Here is a 15,792-nt window from a genome sequence, read left to right as displayed (position 1 = left end):
TTCTTTCACGCCTAATCGGCAAGATCTGCTTCATTCTTTTCATAAGAGAAAACATAGATAGCAGAGAAGCTATTCCGTGGAGTAAATGGACGCTCTAAGGAATAATAGGGCTTGAAACTACTTTGCATTGATAATCATCGTATATTTAAGTTTGGGAATCGGTAAGATGAGAGATATTTCGAGATATGTACTGAGTTATATAATTTATAAAATTTCTGAAAATATCGCGGAGAGACCGCTGCAAGAGACATTACAATACATACATAATATGGTTATGAGCGCGATGTAGATGAGGGTGAGTGTTAAAAACTAATGATGATGGTGACGTTTGTCCTAACGAGAATTTTGCACTGTGTGAGGCCTGGTGTTGACGGGGATGATTTGTTTTCATATTTACGGTGCATGTTGTCTTACACGCTACGGTGCGACGGGCGTGCTCCTGATCCTAGTGGTGACGGGACGGCTGGAGCCCGGAGTCACCTGTTGCCCGCGGGCGGCGCGGCTGCCGGCCGGCTTCGGCGCGCGGCCGCCAGGGGCGCGGCGGTCGCCCCTCGGCCGGCAGGGTCCTCCGGGGCGTCGGCGGCGGCGCCGGCAGACGCAGCCCGCTCGCCTTCGCCATGTGGAGCCGGGTGCGCGTGTGGTGTCGCGGCTCGTCGTGGGCGGCGCGCGCGCTGCCGCAGAAGCTGCCGCCGCCGCCGCCGTCGCCGCGCGGCCTGCCGCTGCTCGGCACCACGCTGGACCTGCTGGCCGCCGGCGCCGCCCCCCGCCTGCACCGCTACGTCGACCGGCGGCACCGCGAGCTGGGGCCCGTCTTCCGAGACTCCATAGGGCCCGTCGACGCCGTCTTCGTCGCCGACGCCAACGAGATGCGGCGCGTCTTCTCCGTCGAGGGCCGCTACCCCGCCCACATCGTGCCCGAGTCCTGGCTGCTCTACAACGAGGTCTACGGCTACAAGCGGGGGCTCTTCTTCATGTAAGTCCCGCGCGCACCACTGCCACACTGTCATTTCGCTGAGGATGTACTTTGTAGCAATGAAATTGCTACAGTAAGTAACCAATTCACAGCATCTGCTTATCCATTATCTTCAATTTGCTTTTTACTCAATAAGAACTTAGGTACGCACAAGGGTTTGAGGACCTGAATAAAGTGGAGGAAGTTAATCACACTGTCTTATTTAAATTTTATCTGCAGATAAACATAGCACACATAAATTTTATCTGCAGATAAAAATAGCACGAATACGTAAACACTGGTTGGCAGCTTAAACGCACTTGCAAATTTATCTAGCAATTCTTTCGTAAAAACACGGGCAAAAAAAAAATCGCAGAAATTTGTTCTACAATAGAATACTGCGTCTCGATACTTTTAAAAATATAAAGCGCCTCACATCAATATGATATTCACTATTATAGATAGTGAGTGTGTGTGTGTGTGTGTGTGTGTGTGTGTGTGTGTTAGGGGCTCTCAATGACGAGATTATCACCGTCTTTACCAAATTAGTAGAAATGAATGTGTTTGAAACGGAAAAAACGCGACGGAAGAGATAAAAATCAATCTCAGATGAATTCACACTCATTCCATCCAGTCTCACTCATGAACACATGCAGAATCACACTAGCTCGCAGCATAGAAGATACCGCTAACAGTATTCAGATGTTCTGCTGTTGTTGTGGTCTTCAGTCCTGAGACTGGTTTGATTCAAGCTCTCCATGCTACTCTATCCTGTGCAAGCTTCTTCTTCTCCCAGTACGTACTGCAGCCTACATCCTTCTGCATCTGCTTAGTGAATTCATCTCTTGGTCTCCCTTTACGATTTTTACCCTCCACGCTGCCCTCCAATGCTAAACTGGTGATCCCTTGATGCCTCACAACATGTCCTACCAACCGATCCCTTCTTCTAGTCAAGTTGTGCCACAACTCCTATTCTCCCCAATTCTACTCAGTACCTCCTCCTTACTTATGTGATCTACCCATCAAATCTTCAGCATTCTTCTGTAGCACCACATTTCGAAAGCTTCTATTCTCTTCTTGTCCAAACTATTTATAGTCCATGTTTTATTTCCATACATGGCTACACTCCATACAAATACTTTCAGAAACGACTTCCTGACACTTAAATCTATACTCGATGTTAACAAATTTCTCTTCTTCAGAAACGCTTTCCTTGCCATTGCCAGTCTACATTTTATATCCTCTCTACTTAGACCATCATCAGTTATTTTGCTCCCCAAATAGCAAAACTCCTTTACTACTTTAAGTGTCTCATTTCCTAATCTAATTCCCTCTGCATCACCCGACTTAACTCGACTACATTCCATTATCCTCATTTTGCTTTTGTTAATGTTCATCTTATATCCTCGTTTCAAGACACTGTCCATTCCGTTCAGCTACTCTTCCAGGTCCTTTGCTGTCTCTGACAGAATTACAATGTCATCGGCGAACCTCAAAGTTTTTATTTCTTCTCCATAGATTTTAATACGTACTCCGAATTTTTCTTTTGTTTCCTTTACTGTTTTCTTAATATATAGACTGAATAACATCGGGGAGAGGCTACAACCCTGTCTCACTCCGTTCCCAACCACTGCTTCCCTTTCATGCCCCTCGACTCTTATAACTGCCATCTGGTTTCTGCACAAATTGTAAATAGCCTTTCGCTCCCTGTATTTTACCCCTGCCACCTTCAGAATTTGAAAGAGAGTATTCCAGTCAACATTGTCAAAAGCTTTCTCTAAGTCTACAAGTGCTAGAAACGTAGGTTTGCCTGTTCTTAATCTAGCTTCTAAAATAAGTCGATGTTCTAAAAATATCAAATGAAATAACAAGTTTCCTGTTACCAGCCACTGTTCATTTACCTCCACGACTCGTTTAAAAGGCGGATATCCATTTGTTAGCATGACATATGTGTGTGTTGTTACGAGTTTTCGAGGAACTTGAGGCCATCTGTGTTCACAAAAGATGACAGTATACAAGTGATGTGTTACGACAGTGAAAGGAACTTATGACCACTGGAGACAGAGCCACAAGTTTCTCTAAAAATCGTAACACGACAGACACATACGTCATACTAACAAATGTATTTCGACCTGATGATGGAGGTTTAAACCTTTGAAACGCGTCTCGGAGATGAACTGGCAACAGCATACTTGTTTCATTTGATATCAACAACAGTCGCGGTGAAGCCTAATCTAAAATGTTCGCATTCAATGTTCTAAAACTATTGAGAAAAAATAAGGAACCGAGTGACCTGGCGTAGTGGTTAGCACACTGGACTCGCATTCGGGAGAACGACGGTTGAAATCCGCATCCCGACATCCTAAATTAGGTTTTCCGTGATCTCCCTAAATCGCTTCAGGTAAACGCCGGGATGGTTCTACTGAAAGTGCACTACCGATTTCCTTCTATCTCTTTCCCTAATCCGATGTGACGGATAACCTCGCTGTTTGGTCCCCTCTCCCCCCCAAATCAACCAATCAACCAAAATTAAGGTAGACGAGAGCAAAAGTAAAGTAGATTTGCAGGAATATGTGACTGGGTGATTACTCGCCAAAAACATGGGTGAGCGAGCCACCCTTACAGCACATTAAAAACGTCGCCCTAAAATCTCAGGGAACAAGTCGCTCAATTCACAAAATTATAAATGTCGTACTACAATAGTCCGATTGTTAGCTAAAATAGATGTCAAATCTACACCAAAGGTCATCTACATTTCCAGAGTTTGCCAGGAGGAATGTTGAAATGGATTTGACAGGAACGATAATTCGAAGGCAAAAACTCTAGTGAACATATGTTCTAAAATGCATACCGCAAAGGCTATAAGAGCGATACTGTGAAACAAATGTCTTCTACTGTAAGCTGTTTGCTCTCCATTGTTGAGTGGGGCCAATATGGTCCATACAAGAAAAACTGCCTATAAACAAGGGTTTACTTTAAGAGCTATCAGCACTTGTTCAGGAGAAGAGATGTCTTTCACAGTAGCGAAGAATAACCAGTTTTCATAGCTTCTGAGGTAGGCACGTTAGAGTCTGTGTTTAGTAGAGATATTTTTCTTCTTTTGGTGCGTAGTTCATTTCTCATAATACGGCAAGTAAAGAGCTGGTAATAGGACAGACTTTTTCACAGTAACGAAGACGAAGAAGTGCTCACAGATATTAAGGCACGCATTTTACAGCCCATGCCTAATAATCTTTTTGGCTTCGAACCATCATTCGTGTCATGTCCCTGAGTATTGATCATTCCTCCTGGGACCCCCTGTACACACCGTAAACTACCTTACGCTGTGTGGCGCGGGATACTTTGTCAATTCTCCCCTTTTCCTGTTTCAGCTTCGAATGGTTCCCAGGAATAACGAACGGTAATAAGCCTCTGTGCGAAATCGAATCTCTGTAATTTTACCTTCACCGTCTTTCGGCTAGATACATAGTAAAGAACACTGCGATGCTGTACGCATCTGCGTGACGCTTTCGCGCTTGCTAAAGGAACCCGTAACGAAACGCCCTGCTCTTCTTTCGACACTTTCCGTTTCCTCTTCCATCCCTATCTGGTACGCAGTATTAAAGTATTGTTTAACCAAAGGCCTTATAAACTACCTCGCACATGGCTGAATTCTGCTAATGAATCCGCTTTACCTGCAGTTAGCTTTATGTCATCATTCCATTTCAGATCGTCCCCTACGCGTACCCCTAGATATTTCCTCGGTGTAACTGCTTCCAGTGAATGTCCTGCATACGTGTAAACATACAGTAGTCGGTCTTTCTGTCCGCACTACGTTACAGTAGTTTATGTTGAGGGTTAACTGATAATCTCTGCACCAAGCGCAGTTGTCTCAGGTTTCCGTGCATTTCCTAGCGTCGCGACTTCACTGTATGCAACAGCATCATCCGCGAAAGGCCTTGTTGAACTTCAGACATTGTCTACTACGTCATTTAATGGCGTCCGAAACTCCCTCGAGCGACGCCGGAAGGTCCTTATTCAAGATTGCTCTCCGTTGAGAGTGACATGCTATATTCTAGGATGAAATTTTCACTCAGCATCGAAGTGTGCCCTGATATGAAACTTGGTGGCAGATTTAAACTGTGTGCCGGATCGAGGCTCGAACTCGGGACGTTTGCTTTGGCGGGCAACTGCTCTACCATTGGGCCACGCAAGCACGGCTCCCTCCGGTACATCTTCTAGCTTGAAAACTGACAGAGCTCTTCCCCGAGAAAGGCAAAGGTCCCGAGTTGGAGTCTCGGTCCGATACACAGTTTTAATCTGCCATGAAGTTTCGTGCTATCTTCTGTTTGCTAAAAACTCTTCAATCCAATCAAACCGCTGGTCTGATGATCGCTACCCTCTTAGTTCGTTCATCAGGCGGGGCTGCGATCGTTTTTGGAGAAGTCGAGGAACACCGCATCAACCTGAGCGTGGTATCTGTTAGTTTCTGCGTCTCGTGGACGAACATATCGAGCTGGGTTTCAGACGATCGTCGTTTTCGGAATCTCTGATTATTCTTATACAGGGTATTTGCGTAAGAGCGTGCAAAAATGTAACGGTACATACAGAATACTGCATTGAACAATTTCAGATAGGGACTCTGGGGTTGGATTAGTCAGCTTATGGAGACAAGGAAGTAAACTTGTCTACCGCTTTGTCTAGCATTGCTGTTTTCCAGCTTATTTACAACTGACATGCGTACACTTTTACACGTTTATTTATATGCACACTCTTTGTTTCCTACAAGGAAGCACGCCGGAGTGGCCGTGCGGTTCTAGGCGCTACAGTCTGGAACCGAGCGACAGCTACGGTCGCAGGTTCAAATCCTGCCTCGGGCATGGATGTGTGTGATGTCCTTAGGTTAGTTAGGTTTAATTAGTTCTAAGTTCTAGGCGGCTGATGACCTCAGAAGTTAAGTCGCATAGTGCTCAGAGCCATTTGAACCATCATCCGTAAATCGCATAGAGTGATGGCGAATGGTGATAGTCTGATACTAATACAAGGTTCCAGAAGGCGACTGTGTGAAAACTACAACACACACAGAAAATAGACCGATAGGAGTGCGTAGAGTATCGCCCAAAGTTTCTACTAACCACACGTGTGCTCAGCACAAATACTGTGCGTGACGTGGGAAACGTCAATACGTGCTTCGAATTCACTGAAGTCGCTGGCACAAACTGCCTGGTTAGGCGCGACCGCTGCCCGCTGCCCGCTTAGGAAAGTTGTTCACTGGGATGCCTATGCACAGGCGCGAACTAATTCGATGGCACAATACGGAGCGGTCAGTTTGTCTGCCTGATCTGACGCAGCTGCTCCGTAGCGTAAATACTCCAAGGCGCCTATTATGTGTCGACATTTGGAGAGGTGCTCTGGCCACTGTCTTTTTCAGTGTGCCTTGCAGTTTTCACGCAGCCGTCTTTTTAACCTCCTGAGGTGTTTGGAAGTACCCCTACATGTATGCACCCTCTGCCGCACACAGTGTAGTCGATTTCACAGTACTGGTGTAGAGCACATGAGTCACGGGGAGTCGTACCACGTCTCTCACGAGGGAAGTGCGTGAACGCGAACTCTGGGAAACGCACGAAACTGTGATTAGAATTCGTCATTCGTCCCAAAAGTAGCGTGATTAGCCATCCGCATGTAACACGGCTCGTATCGGCACGAGATATATTTGAAATATCACGTATTGAACGTCTAATAGCGCAGTTTTGGTAACATTGAGAAACAAAATTTCGTTGTAATAGGGCGAAAAACACTCACATTCCAGAGTCGTTGAATTTACCTCTGATTAAAATAATTACAGAGACTGCACAACAAACTGTTTCCACTGACCTGATAAACGTTTCACAGCTATTCTGTCTTCAAAGTGCAAGTGTGGGATATCAGTGCACTGCTCAAAGCATAGAGGGACGGATCAGTAGGCTCATCTGACTAACGCCTCTTTTCCGCATTCAACGTCACTTCCGCCTAATATAAGATGCCACACTAATTACATTTTCAAATGATGATTTTGATATGTCAATGTCATAACCTGCCTTTTGCCTAGCATATTGTAACATAGTCTTATACATTGAGCTGAGACGGCTCATAGGATACCTCCTAATGTCGTGTTATTTTTGCCCAGCATAGTGTAGGTACCCTATGTGAGGCAAGAAGTCGTTGGAGGTCCCCTACAGAAATGTTCAGCCTGATTGCCTCTATATCCCTCCATAACTGGGAAAGAGTTGCCGGCGCAGGATGCTGTGCACGAACTTGTCTCTCGATTATGCACCGTAAACGTTCGATGGGATGCATGTCGGGCGATCTGTGTGGCCACTTGCTTGAACTGTCCAGATTGTTCTTCAAACCAATCGCGAACGACTGTGGCCCGGTGCCATTACATCCTTGTTTGGGAACGTGAATTATATGAATGGTTGAAAATGGTATCCAAGTAGTCGAACATAACCATTTCCATTCAATAATCGATTCAGTTGGACTAGAGAACCAAATACATTCCGTAGAAGCACTGCCCGTACCATCGCAATGGTACCACCAGCTTGCGCAGTGGCTTGTTGACAACTTGAATCCAGAACTTTCTTGGGTCTGCGCCACATTCGAACCCTACAATGAGCTCTTACCCATTGAAATCGGAACCCATCTGACCAGGAGACGGTTTTCTTAATCGTCTAGGGTCCAACCGATGTGGTCAGGAGCCCAGGAGAGGCAGTGCAGGCTATGCCGTGCTGTTAGAGAAGCGACTCGCATAGATCATATGCTGCCGTAGTCCATTATCGCCAAATTTCGCCGCACTGTCCTAAGGGATACGTTCGCCGTATGTCCCACGTTGCTTGTCTGTTAGCACTGACAACTCTACGCCAACGCCGTTGGCGTCGGTCGTTAAGTCTAGGTCGTCGGCCACTGCATTGTCCGTGGTGAGAGATAATGCCCGAAATTTGGTTTTCTCGGCACAGTCTTGACACTAAGGATCTCGGAATGTTGAAATCCTAACGATTTCCGAAATGGAATGTCCCATGCGCCTAGCTACAACCACCATTGCGCGTTCAAAGACTGTTAATACTCGTCGTGCTGTCCAAAACCTTTCCACGTGAATCCCCCGGGTAGAAATGGCAGCTCCGCGAATGCGCCGCTGCTTCATACCTCGCGTACGCGATGCTACCGCCACCTGTATGTGTGCGTATCACTGTCGCACGAGTTTTGTCTCCTCGGTGTACTTCGGTGCAGAGCGTTAATTGTACAGTACAGAGTGAAGTCTGATTACGGAACGGCAGTTGAGTAAGTTTACTTGTGTTTTTTCACATTCTAGTCTTAGAACGTCCACGGTCCTTGCCTTTTTTAAAGAAGTACACATCAAGTGGAAGGCAATATTTTGTTATCTTCAGTGTGTTTTTGATCGTACGCTATCGAAATTTCGTGTCTTCGCGTTACCAGAGTTCGTCTCCTATCCGTTGAACAGATAATCCTTCAAATATCTCTCGTGGTAACAAGCACGATTTCTTTTTATTTATTGTTGTTGTTGTAATCTTCAGTCCGGAGACTGGTTTGATGCAGCTCTCCATGCTACTCTATCCTGTGCAAACTTCATCTCCCAGTATGTACTGCAACCTACATCCTTCTGAATCTGTTTAGTGTATTTATCTCTTGGTCTCCTTCTACGATTTTTACCCTCCACGCTGCCCTCCAGTACTAAATTTGTGATCCCTTGATGCCTCAGAATACGCCCTACCAACCGATCCCTTCTTCTAGTCAAGTTGTGCCACAGGCTCTTCTTCTCCCCAATTCTATTCAATACGTCCTCATTAGTTGTGTGATTTACCCATCTAATGTTCAGCATTCTTCTGTAGCACCACATTTCGAAAGCTTCTATTCTCTTTTTGTCTAAACTAATTATCGTCCATGTTTCACTTACATCTTGGCTACAGTACATAGAAATACTTTCAGAAAAGACTTCCTGGCACTTAAATCTATACTCGATGATAACAAATTTCTCTTCTTCAGAAATGCTTTCCTTGCCATCGCCAGTCTACATTTTATATCGTCTCTACTTCGACCGTCATCAGTTATTTTGCTCCCCAAATAGTAAAACTGATTTACTACTTTAAGCGTTTCATTTCCTAATCTAATACTCTCAGCATCACCCGATTTAATTCGACTACATTCCATTATCCTCGTTTTGCTTTTGTTGATGTTCATCTTATATCCTCCTTCGAAGACATTATCCATTCCGTTCAGCCGCTCTTCCAGGTCCTTTGCTGTCTCTGACAGAATTACAATGTCATCTGTGAACCTCAAAGTTTTGATTTCTTCTCCATTAATTTTAATTGCTACTCCGAATTTTTTTTTCGTTTCCTTTACATTTTTACATCTGGGATAGGCTACAACCCTGTCTCACTCCCTTCCCAACCACTGCTTCCCTTTCATGTCCCTCGACTCTTATAAATGCCATCTGCTTTGTGTACAAATTGTAAATAGCCTTTCGCTCCCTATATTTTACCCCTGCCACCTTCTTTTATTTATTTAATTTTTGCTCACGGATGGCTCATACTACTGTTTTTGTGCTGACCGATTTCAATACTCAGCACATTCTGGGGCCCTGATGAGCAGCGAAGATGTGTCTGGAGAGGCCTGGAACGGTGGTAAGAGACCAGCCCGACTGTCGCTCGCCTTGAGGCGCCACAACCTGGACTGGTGGTCTGGGATGCCATTTCATTCCACAGCAGCATCCCTTTGGCTGTCATTCGCGGCAGCCTTACAGAACAGCGATCCGACGACGATATTCTACTCCCCATTTTGTCGCCCCTCATACCAAGCCATCCTGGGCGCACATTCCAGGAGGATAACACGGCGACAGTTGCTACTGCGTGTCTTCGTGCTTGCTAGATGTTACCTTGGCCAGTGAGGTCGGCGGATCTCTGACCTGTTGAGAACGTTTGGAGCACTGTGGGCAGTATCCACCAACCAGCTGGAGACGTTGGCGATCTGACGCGCCAGTTGGACAGAATCTGGCACGGTATCCCTTAGGAGGACATCCAGAAACTCTATCAATCAATGCTAAGCCGAATAACAGCTTGCATAAAGGCTAGAGATGGACCAACGCGTTATGACTTCCTCAGTTTGTGCAGCTCATTCTCTGGAACAAATTACTCAGTTTTTATGGAGTGTTAATCATTTATGTATATCTACATCTACATGTCTACATCTACATGGATACTCTGCAAATCACATTCAAGTGCCTGGCAGAGGGTTCATCGAACCACCTTCACAATCATCTATTATTCCAATCTCGTATACCGCGTGAAAGAGTGAACACCTATATCTTTCTGTACGAGCTCTGGTTTCCCTTATTTAATCGTGGTGATCGTTCCTCCATATGTAGATCGGTATCAACAAAATATTTTCGCATTCTGAGGAGAAAGTTGGTGATTGGAATTTCGTGAGAAGATTTCGTCGCAACGAAAAACGTCTTCCTTTTAATGATTTCCAGCCTAAATCCCGTATCATTTCTGTGACACTCTCTCCCATATTTCACGATAATACAAAACGTGCTGCCTTTCTTTGAACTTTTTCGATGTACTCCTACCTGGTAATGATCCCACACCGCGCAGCAGTATTCTGAAAGAGGACGGACAAGCGGAGTGTACGCAGTCTCCTCAATAGGTCTGTTACATTTTGTAAGTGTCCTGCCAGTAAACGCAGTCTTTGGTTAGCCTTCCCCGAAACATTTTCTATGTGTTCCTTCCAATGTAATTTGTTCGTAATTGTAATACCTAAGTATTTAGTTGAATTTGCGGCTTCTAGATTAGACTGATTTATCGTGTAACGGAAGTTTAACGAATTCCTTTTGGCACTCATGTGGATGACCTCACACTTTTCGTTATTAGGGTCAACTGCCACTTTTCGCGCCATTCACATATCTTTTCTAAATCGTTTTGCAGTTTGTTTCGATCTTCTGATAATTTTATTAGTCGGTAAACGACAGCGTCATCTGGAAACAACCGAAGTCGGCTGCTCAGATTGTCTCCAAAATCGTTTATATAGATAAGAAACGGCAAAGGACCTATAACACTACCTCGGAGAACGCCAGAAGTCACTTCCGTTTTACTTGATGACTTTCCGTCAATTACTACGAACTGTGACCTCTCTGACAGAAAATCACAAATGCAGTCACATAACTGAGACGACATTCCATAAGCACGCAATTTCACTACGATCCGCTTGTGTGGTACCGTGTCAAAAGCCTTCCGGAAATCCAGAAAAAAGGGAACCGATCTGAAATCCTTTGTCAATAGCACTCAACACTTCATGTGAATAAAGAGCTAGTTATGTTTTACAGGAACGATGTTTTCTAAACCCATGTTGACTGTGTGCCAATAGACCGTTTTCTTCGAGGTAATTCATAATGTTCGAACACAATATCTGTTCTAGAATCGTGCTGCATATCGACGTTAACGATATGGGCCTGTAATTTAGTGGATTAGTGCTACTACCTTTCTTGAATTTTGGTGTGACCTGTGCAACTTTCCAGTCTTTGGGTACGGATCTTTCGGCGAGGGAGCGGTTGTATATGATTGTTAAGTATGGGGCTACTGCATCAGCATACTCCGAAAGGAACCTAACTGGTATACAGTCTGGGCCAGAAGACTTGCTTTTAGTAAGTGATTTAAGTTGCTTCGCTACTCCGAGGATACTTACTTCTACGTTACTCATGTTGGCAGCTGTTCTCGGTTCGAGTTCTGGAATGTTTGCTTCGTCTTCTTTTGTATGTGTTTACCAAATTATAATTTAAATCATTTGTTTTTCTGTACATGTACAGGACATTTACCGATCTGCGACACGTTTGGATAATTCATTCCTTATTTATTTACTTTTTATTAGAGTGTGTATATATGTGCTAGTTTTTAATTTTTTAGAATATTTTCGTATTAGTTATTACAAGAGTTAATTTATCCTCCCAGCACGATCCTGTACCGGCAAAGCATGATAGTGAGACCTTCTCGAAACTTACCGACGGAAGATAAACTGTAGCTAATGAGAAATAATATTGTGACATTTGCTTCCCTTGTTCTTGACTTACATCGAATTTTTTCGTAGCCAACTCTCTAAGACGTACATTAATTTAGCTTACTGATGTTCCGAATATCCGATGACTCTGTGAAATAGTGCTATTATACTAATAAATAGATCTGCATTTCGACGCTCAGTCACTAGTGGGATTTTTATCTGTCACTTATCGATTATGTCAAATCTGGAAACGTTTGTTGATGTGAAAAGTGTGTAGTTTCGCCGTAATTCAGAGTCCTCGTTTGGGCTGTAGGTTCCCCTAAAACTGGATTGGTAAGTCAGTTCAAACGAGAGCTTACTGCTTCCTAGTAATACTGCGTAGTGTTCAAAATAATCTTATGGTTTATAAGAGTTTCATTCGATAGAGTATGTTACCGTTTCCTAACAACTATGTAACTGCTTTCTCCCTGTACACAGCCTTCTCGGTATTCCTGACGGCGAGTGTCTTCTAAGGCTCGTATTTCAATTCAGACAAGGCGCGCCTTGAATACCGAAAGATATTTGAAAATTGAGCAGATCGCGTAAATACTGTAAGTCAAATGTAACTCTGATACACATCGTATAATGTGAAGACGACTTTCAGCGTAAAACGTCTACGTTAAAGTACGGCAGTAGCCGGGCCAGTTAGATCGCAGGTTCCGTACACAGGTCGTCCGTGGCAGTGGGACGCCTTTGCGGCGTTGAATAGACAGCTGATTGAGTTTCTGAGTTGACGACCTTTCATGCGCGCCTGCGCCGAGAAGAGAGGCGTGGTGTTTACGGAAGTGATTTGGCGAGTCTTATTTGGCGGAGTGCTGCAGTTGTTTACTACATCGCTGTCGACCGATATCAGCTGGACCTCAAAGAAGAAATTGTGGCGCCCCCGCGAATGGAGTGGTGGGAAAACTTTTGCGATTCTTTCCTTCTGATATCGATGTTTTGACGGGAAACTTGTCTCTTTCTGCTGCCGTAGTGTGAGTCTATCCGTTTCGAACGGGCGCTACCAAATTTGAAACTAATTTTTTTTTATCTTGAAAAATATAAAACATACAAAAAAAAAACGTGATGAATAACGTGGTATCAATATCAATCGTTGTAAACGTGTGACGTGCTCTGACGGTACGATTCGGTCAAAATGTCCGTCGTGTTTTACACGTTATTTGCTACGTTGTAGCTATTAAACTTATTGGCAATTTTCGTGACTGATATTTCATCCTCTGTAAAGCCATCTTCCAGAGTAATTCGTGACGGAATAGTTTACAAGCGAACAGTAATTGTGCAAGCGAGTGCATTGTCATCATCGGATGAGTGATGGCGTCGTGGGGGTCGTTTGCGCCGGACACTGACCTCAGGCCGTTCACGCGTGAATTACTTCGTCAAAAACAAAATCCGTGTAAAATTTCCAGAATCATCGAAATGCTGATGTTTAAAAGGCGAAAGTGCAATAAGTTTTATCGAAAACGCCTCAAAATGGGCAGACACACGTCTACTGACGGCAGCCCTACCATGTACAGTAGCGACTGCGCAAGGAGCACTTGAAATCCCGATGACGTAGACGCTATTTGACGCTGATGCATATGGATTAATTCGCAGAGGAGTTCAGATCCTGAACAGAAGCGGATCCGAGCCGGAATTAATAGTTCATATAACCGCCTCTCGTCAGCTGTGCAATTTCGATCAAGTGTGAGCACTCACAAGTAGGCCTACTTAAGAACGAGGTTTAGGATGAACTGTTTGGCTTCAGATGTGCGTGCTGAAATAATATTTAAAATGGGTTCAGGCCATTGACTACTAAAAATCACTGCATTTCTTCTATTTGAATATCCAGATGATGATACACGATTTGAAGTTGTTTGCAAACCGCATCAATGACGCTGAATTATATATATATATATATATATATATATATATATATATATATATATATATATATATATATGTGTGTGTGTGTGTGTGTGTGTGTGTGTGTGTGTGTGTGTGTGTGTGTGTGTGTGTGTGTGTGTGTAGGTACTGGGAGATGAAGAAACTTGCACAGGATAGGGTAACATGGAAAGCTGCATCAAACCAGTCTCAGGACTGAAGACCACAACAATATATATATATATATATATATATATATATATATATATATATATATATATATATATATATATATATATATGGGGTGTGACAGGACTGATCATTGTAAATAGAAATAACGAATAAACATGGGCTCTAAACCGCATGTCTTAAGAGCTATGAACAGTTCTTGATCTTCGATACTGTGAAACAAATCTCTTCTATTGTAAGCTCTTTGCTTTCCGTATTTTGGGATGTGGTACTACGGATGGAAACAAGAAAAAAAATGTCCAGTAAACATGTACTCTAAAATGTATACATTAAAACTTGTGAGTACTTGTTCAGTAGAAGAGTTGTGTTTCAAAGTAGCGAAGGTGAACAAGTCAGTGTTGCGCCAAGCTCAGTCGTTGCAGATCCTTCAGACTAAGTGCAAACGCGCAAGCAAGCGCCGATATGTCCCGTCGACGTCCAAGGACGCGATGTCAGCTTGTGAGTGAATTCCAACAGCGCAGAACGATAGGTCTCCGGGAAACAGTTTTGTGTACACCGCTGCGGTTACAGACCACGGTGCTACGACAGTGAAGCGTGTGTGAAACCAGTGGAGAGGAGAGGGTGGTACATGGCAACGAGCGCGTAATAGACCACGCAGTATGTGCAGACTACTGTGCAGGACGACCGCCATTTTATCCGCATGGCCGTAACCGGCAGAACGGCTGCATTCGCAGTGTTGGCTCAACAGTGGAGCGGGCGTGTGAAGTGTCTGCGTTGGCGGGTCTACTCCATCTGCTGAAGAGCACGGATACCGTTGCGTCGCCACAGACTGCAGTGGGCACCACGTGAGCGCCGCCATTGGCTTGCAGAGCGGCAGAATACAAGGCGTTTCAGAAGTGACGGTCAATAATTCACACATGGAAAGTACAGGCCAAAAGTAGCTAAAAAGCTCCAGTGAACATGAGTCCGCAAAACATCCGTTGCCGAGGTATCCCATTAGTTCCAAGTTAGGAACCAACTGTAAATGCCCCTGGATATCGCGATATTTACGTTGGTATATCAAGTTTTGGTTTGGGGTAGACTATCTGTTTACTATTGCGCAACTTCTTCCCTTTCTCCTCCGTGCACTGTGGCGTACCGGCCTCACAATCAGTTGCTAACTTGGAGACACGATGGACAGAGGTTGCTCCAATGAAGAGTACGCTGGTATGCACCGTATGTATGGCACAGCGAATAGCAGTGCCCTTGAGGCTGCACGAGTGTATGAAGCTTTTCCTCTCAGCAGGGAGCCCGATAGGCGTACATTTAGCCGGATACATCAGCGCCTTAAAGAGCTTGGGAGATTCGCATACCATGTACGAGAAGGTCGATCCAGATTCATAGCACCCGATGTCGAGGAAAGGGTGTTACGCATTGTACACGGACGTCCGAGTACTTCAACAAGGCCGGCCGGGGTGGCCGAGCGGTTCTAGGCGCTACAGTCTGGACCCGCGCAACCGCTACGGTCGCAGGTTCGAATCCTACCTCGGGCATGGGTGTGTGTGATGTCTGTAGGTTAGTTGGGTTTAAGTAGTTCTAAGTTCTAGTGGACTGATGACCTCAGAAGTTAAGTCCCTTAGTGGTCAGAGCCATTTGAACCATTTTTGAACTTCAGCAAGGAAGATTGCTACCCAACAGCGTGTCCTGAGATACGCAGTGTGTGGCGGATTTTACATCGGCAAGTACTCTATCCA

The 15,792-nt window shown here is 44.6% G+C and overlaps 1 protein-coding gene across 1 annotated transcript in view; it reads left to right on the top strand.

Moving 5' to 3' along the window:
• Positions 1–617: 617 nt before the first annotated feature.
• The window catches only part of LOC126437111 (cytochrome P450 315a1, mitochondrial), a 157,259-nt gene continuing 142,084 nt past the window's right edge, over positions 618–15,792 (top strand). The window contains exon 1 of the mRNA XM_050090696.1: positions 618–973. Coding sequence (XP_049946653.1) covers positions 618–973 — 356 coding nt within the window. The remainder of the gene's footprint in view (positions 974–15,792) is intronic.

The sequence above is a fragment of the Schistocerca serialis genome, chromosome 1 (genome assembly GCF_023864345.2).
Source record: "Schistocerca serialis cubense isolate TAMUIC-IGC-003099 chromosome 1, iqSchSeri2.2, whole genome shotgun sequence".
Lineage (NCBI taxonomy): Eukaryota > Metazoa > Arthropoda > Insecta > Orthoptera > Acrididae > Schistocerca > Schistocerca serialis.
Note: the sequence above shows the minus strand (reverse complement) of the source record. Positions and strands in the feature narration are given on the sequence as shown.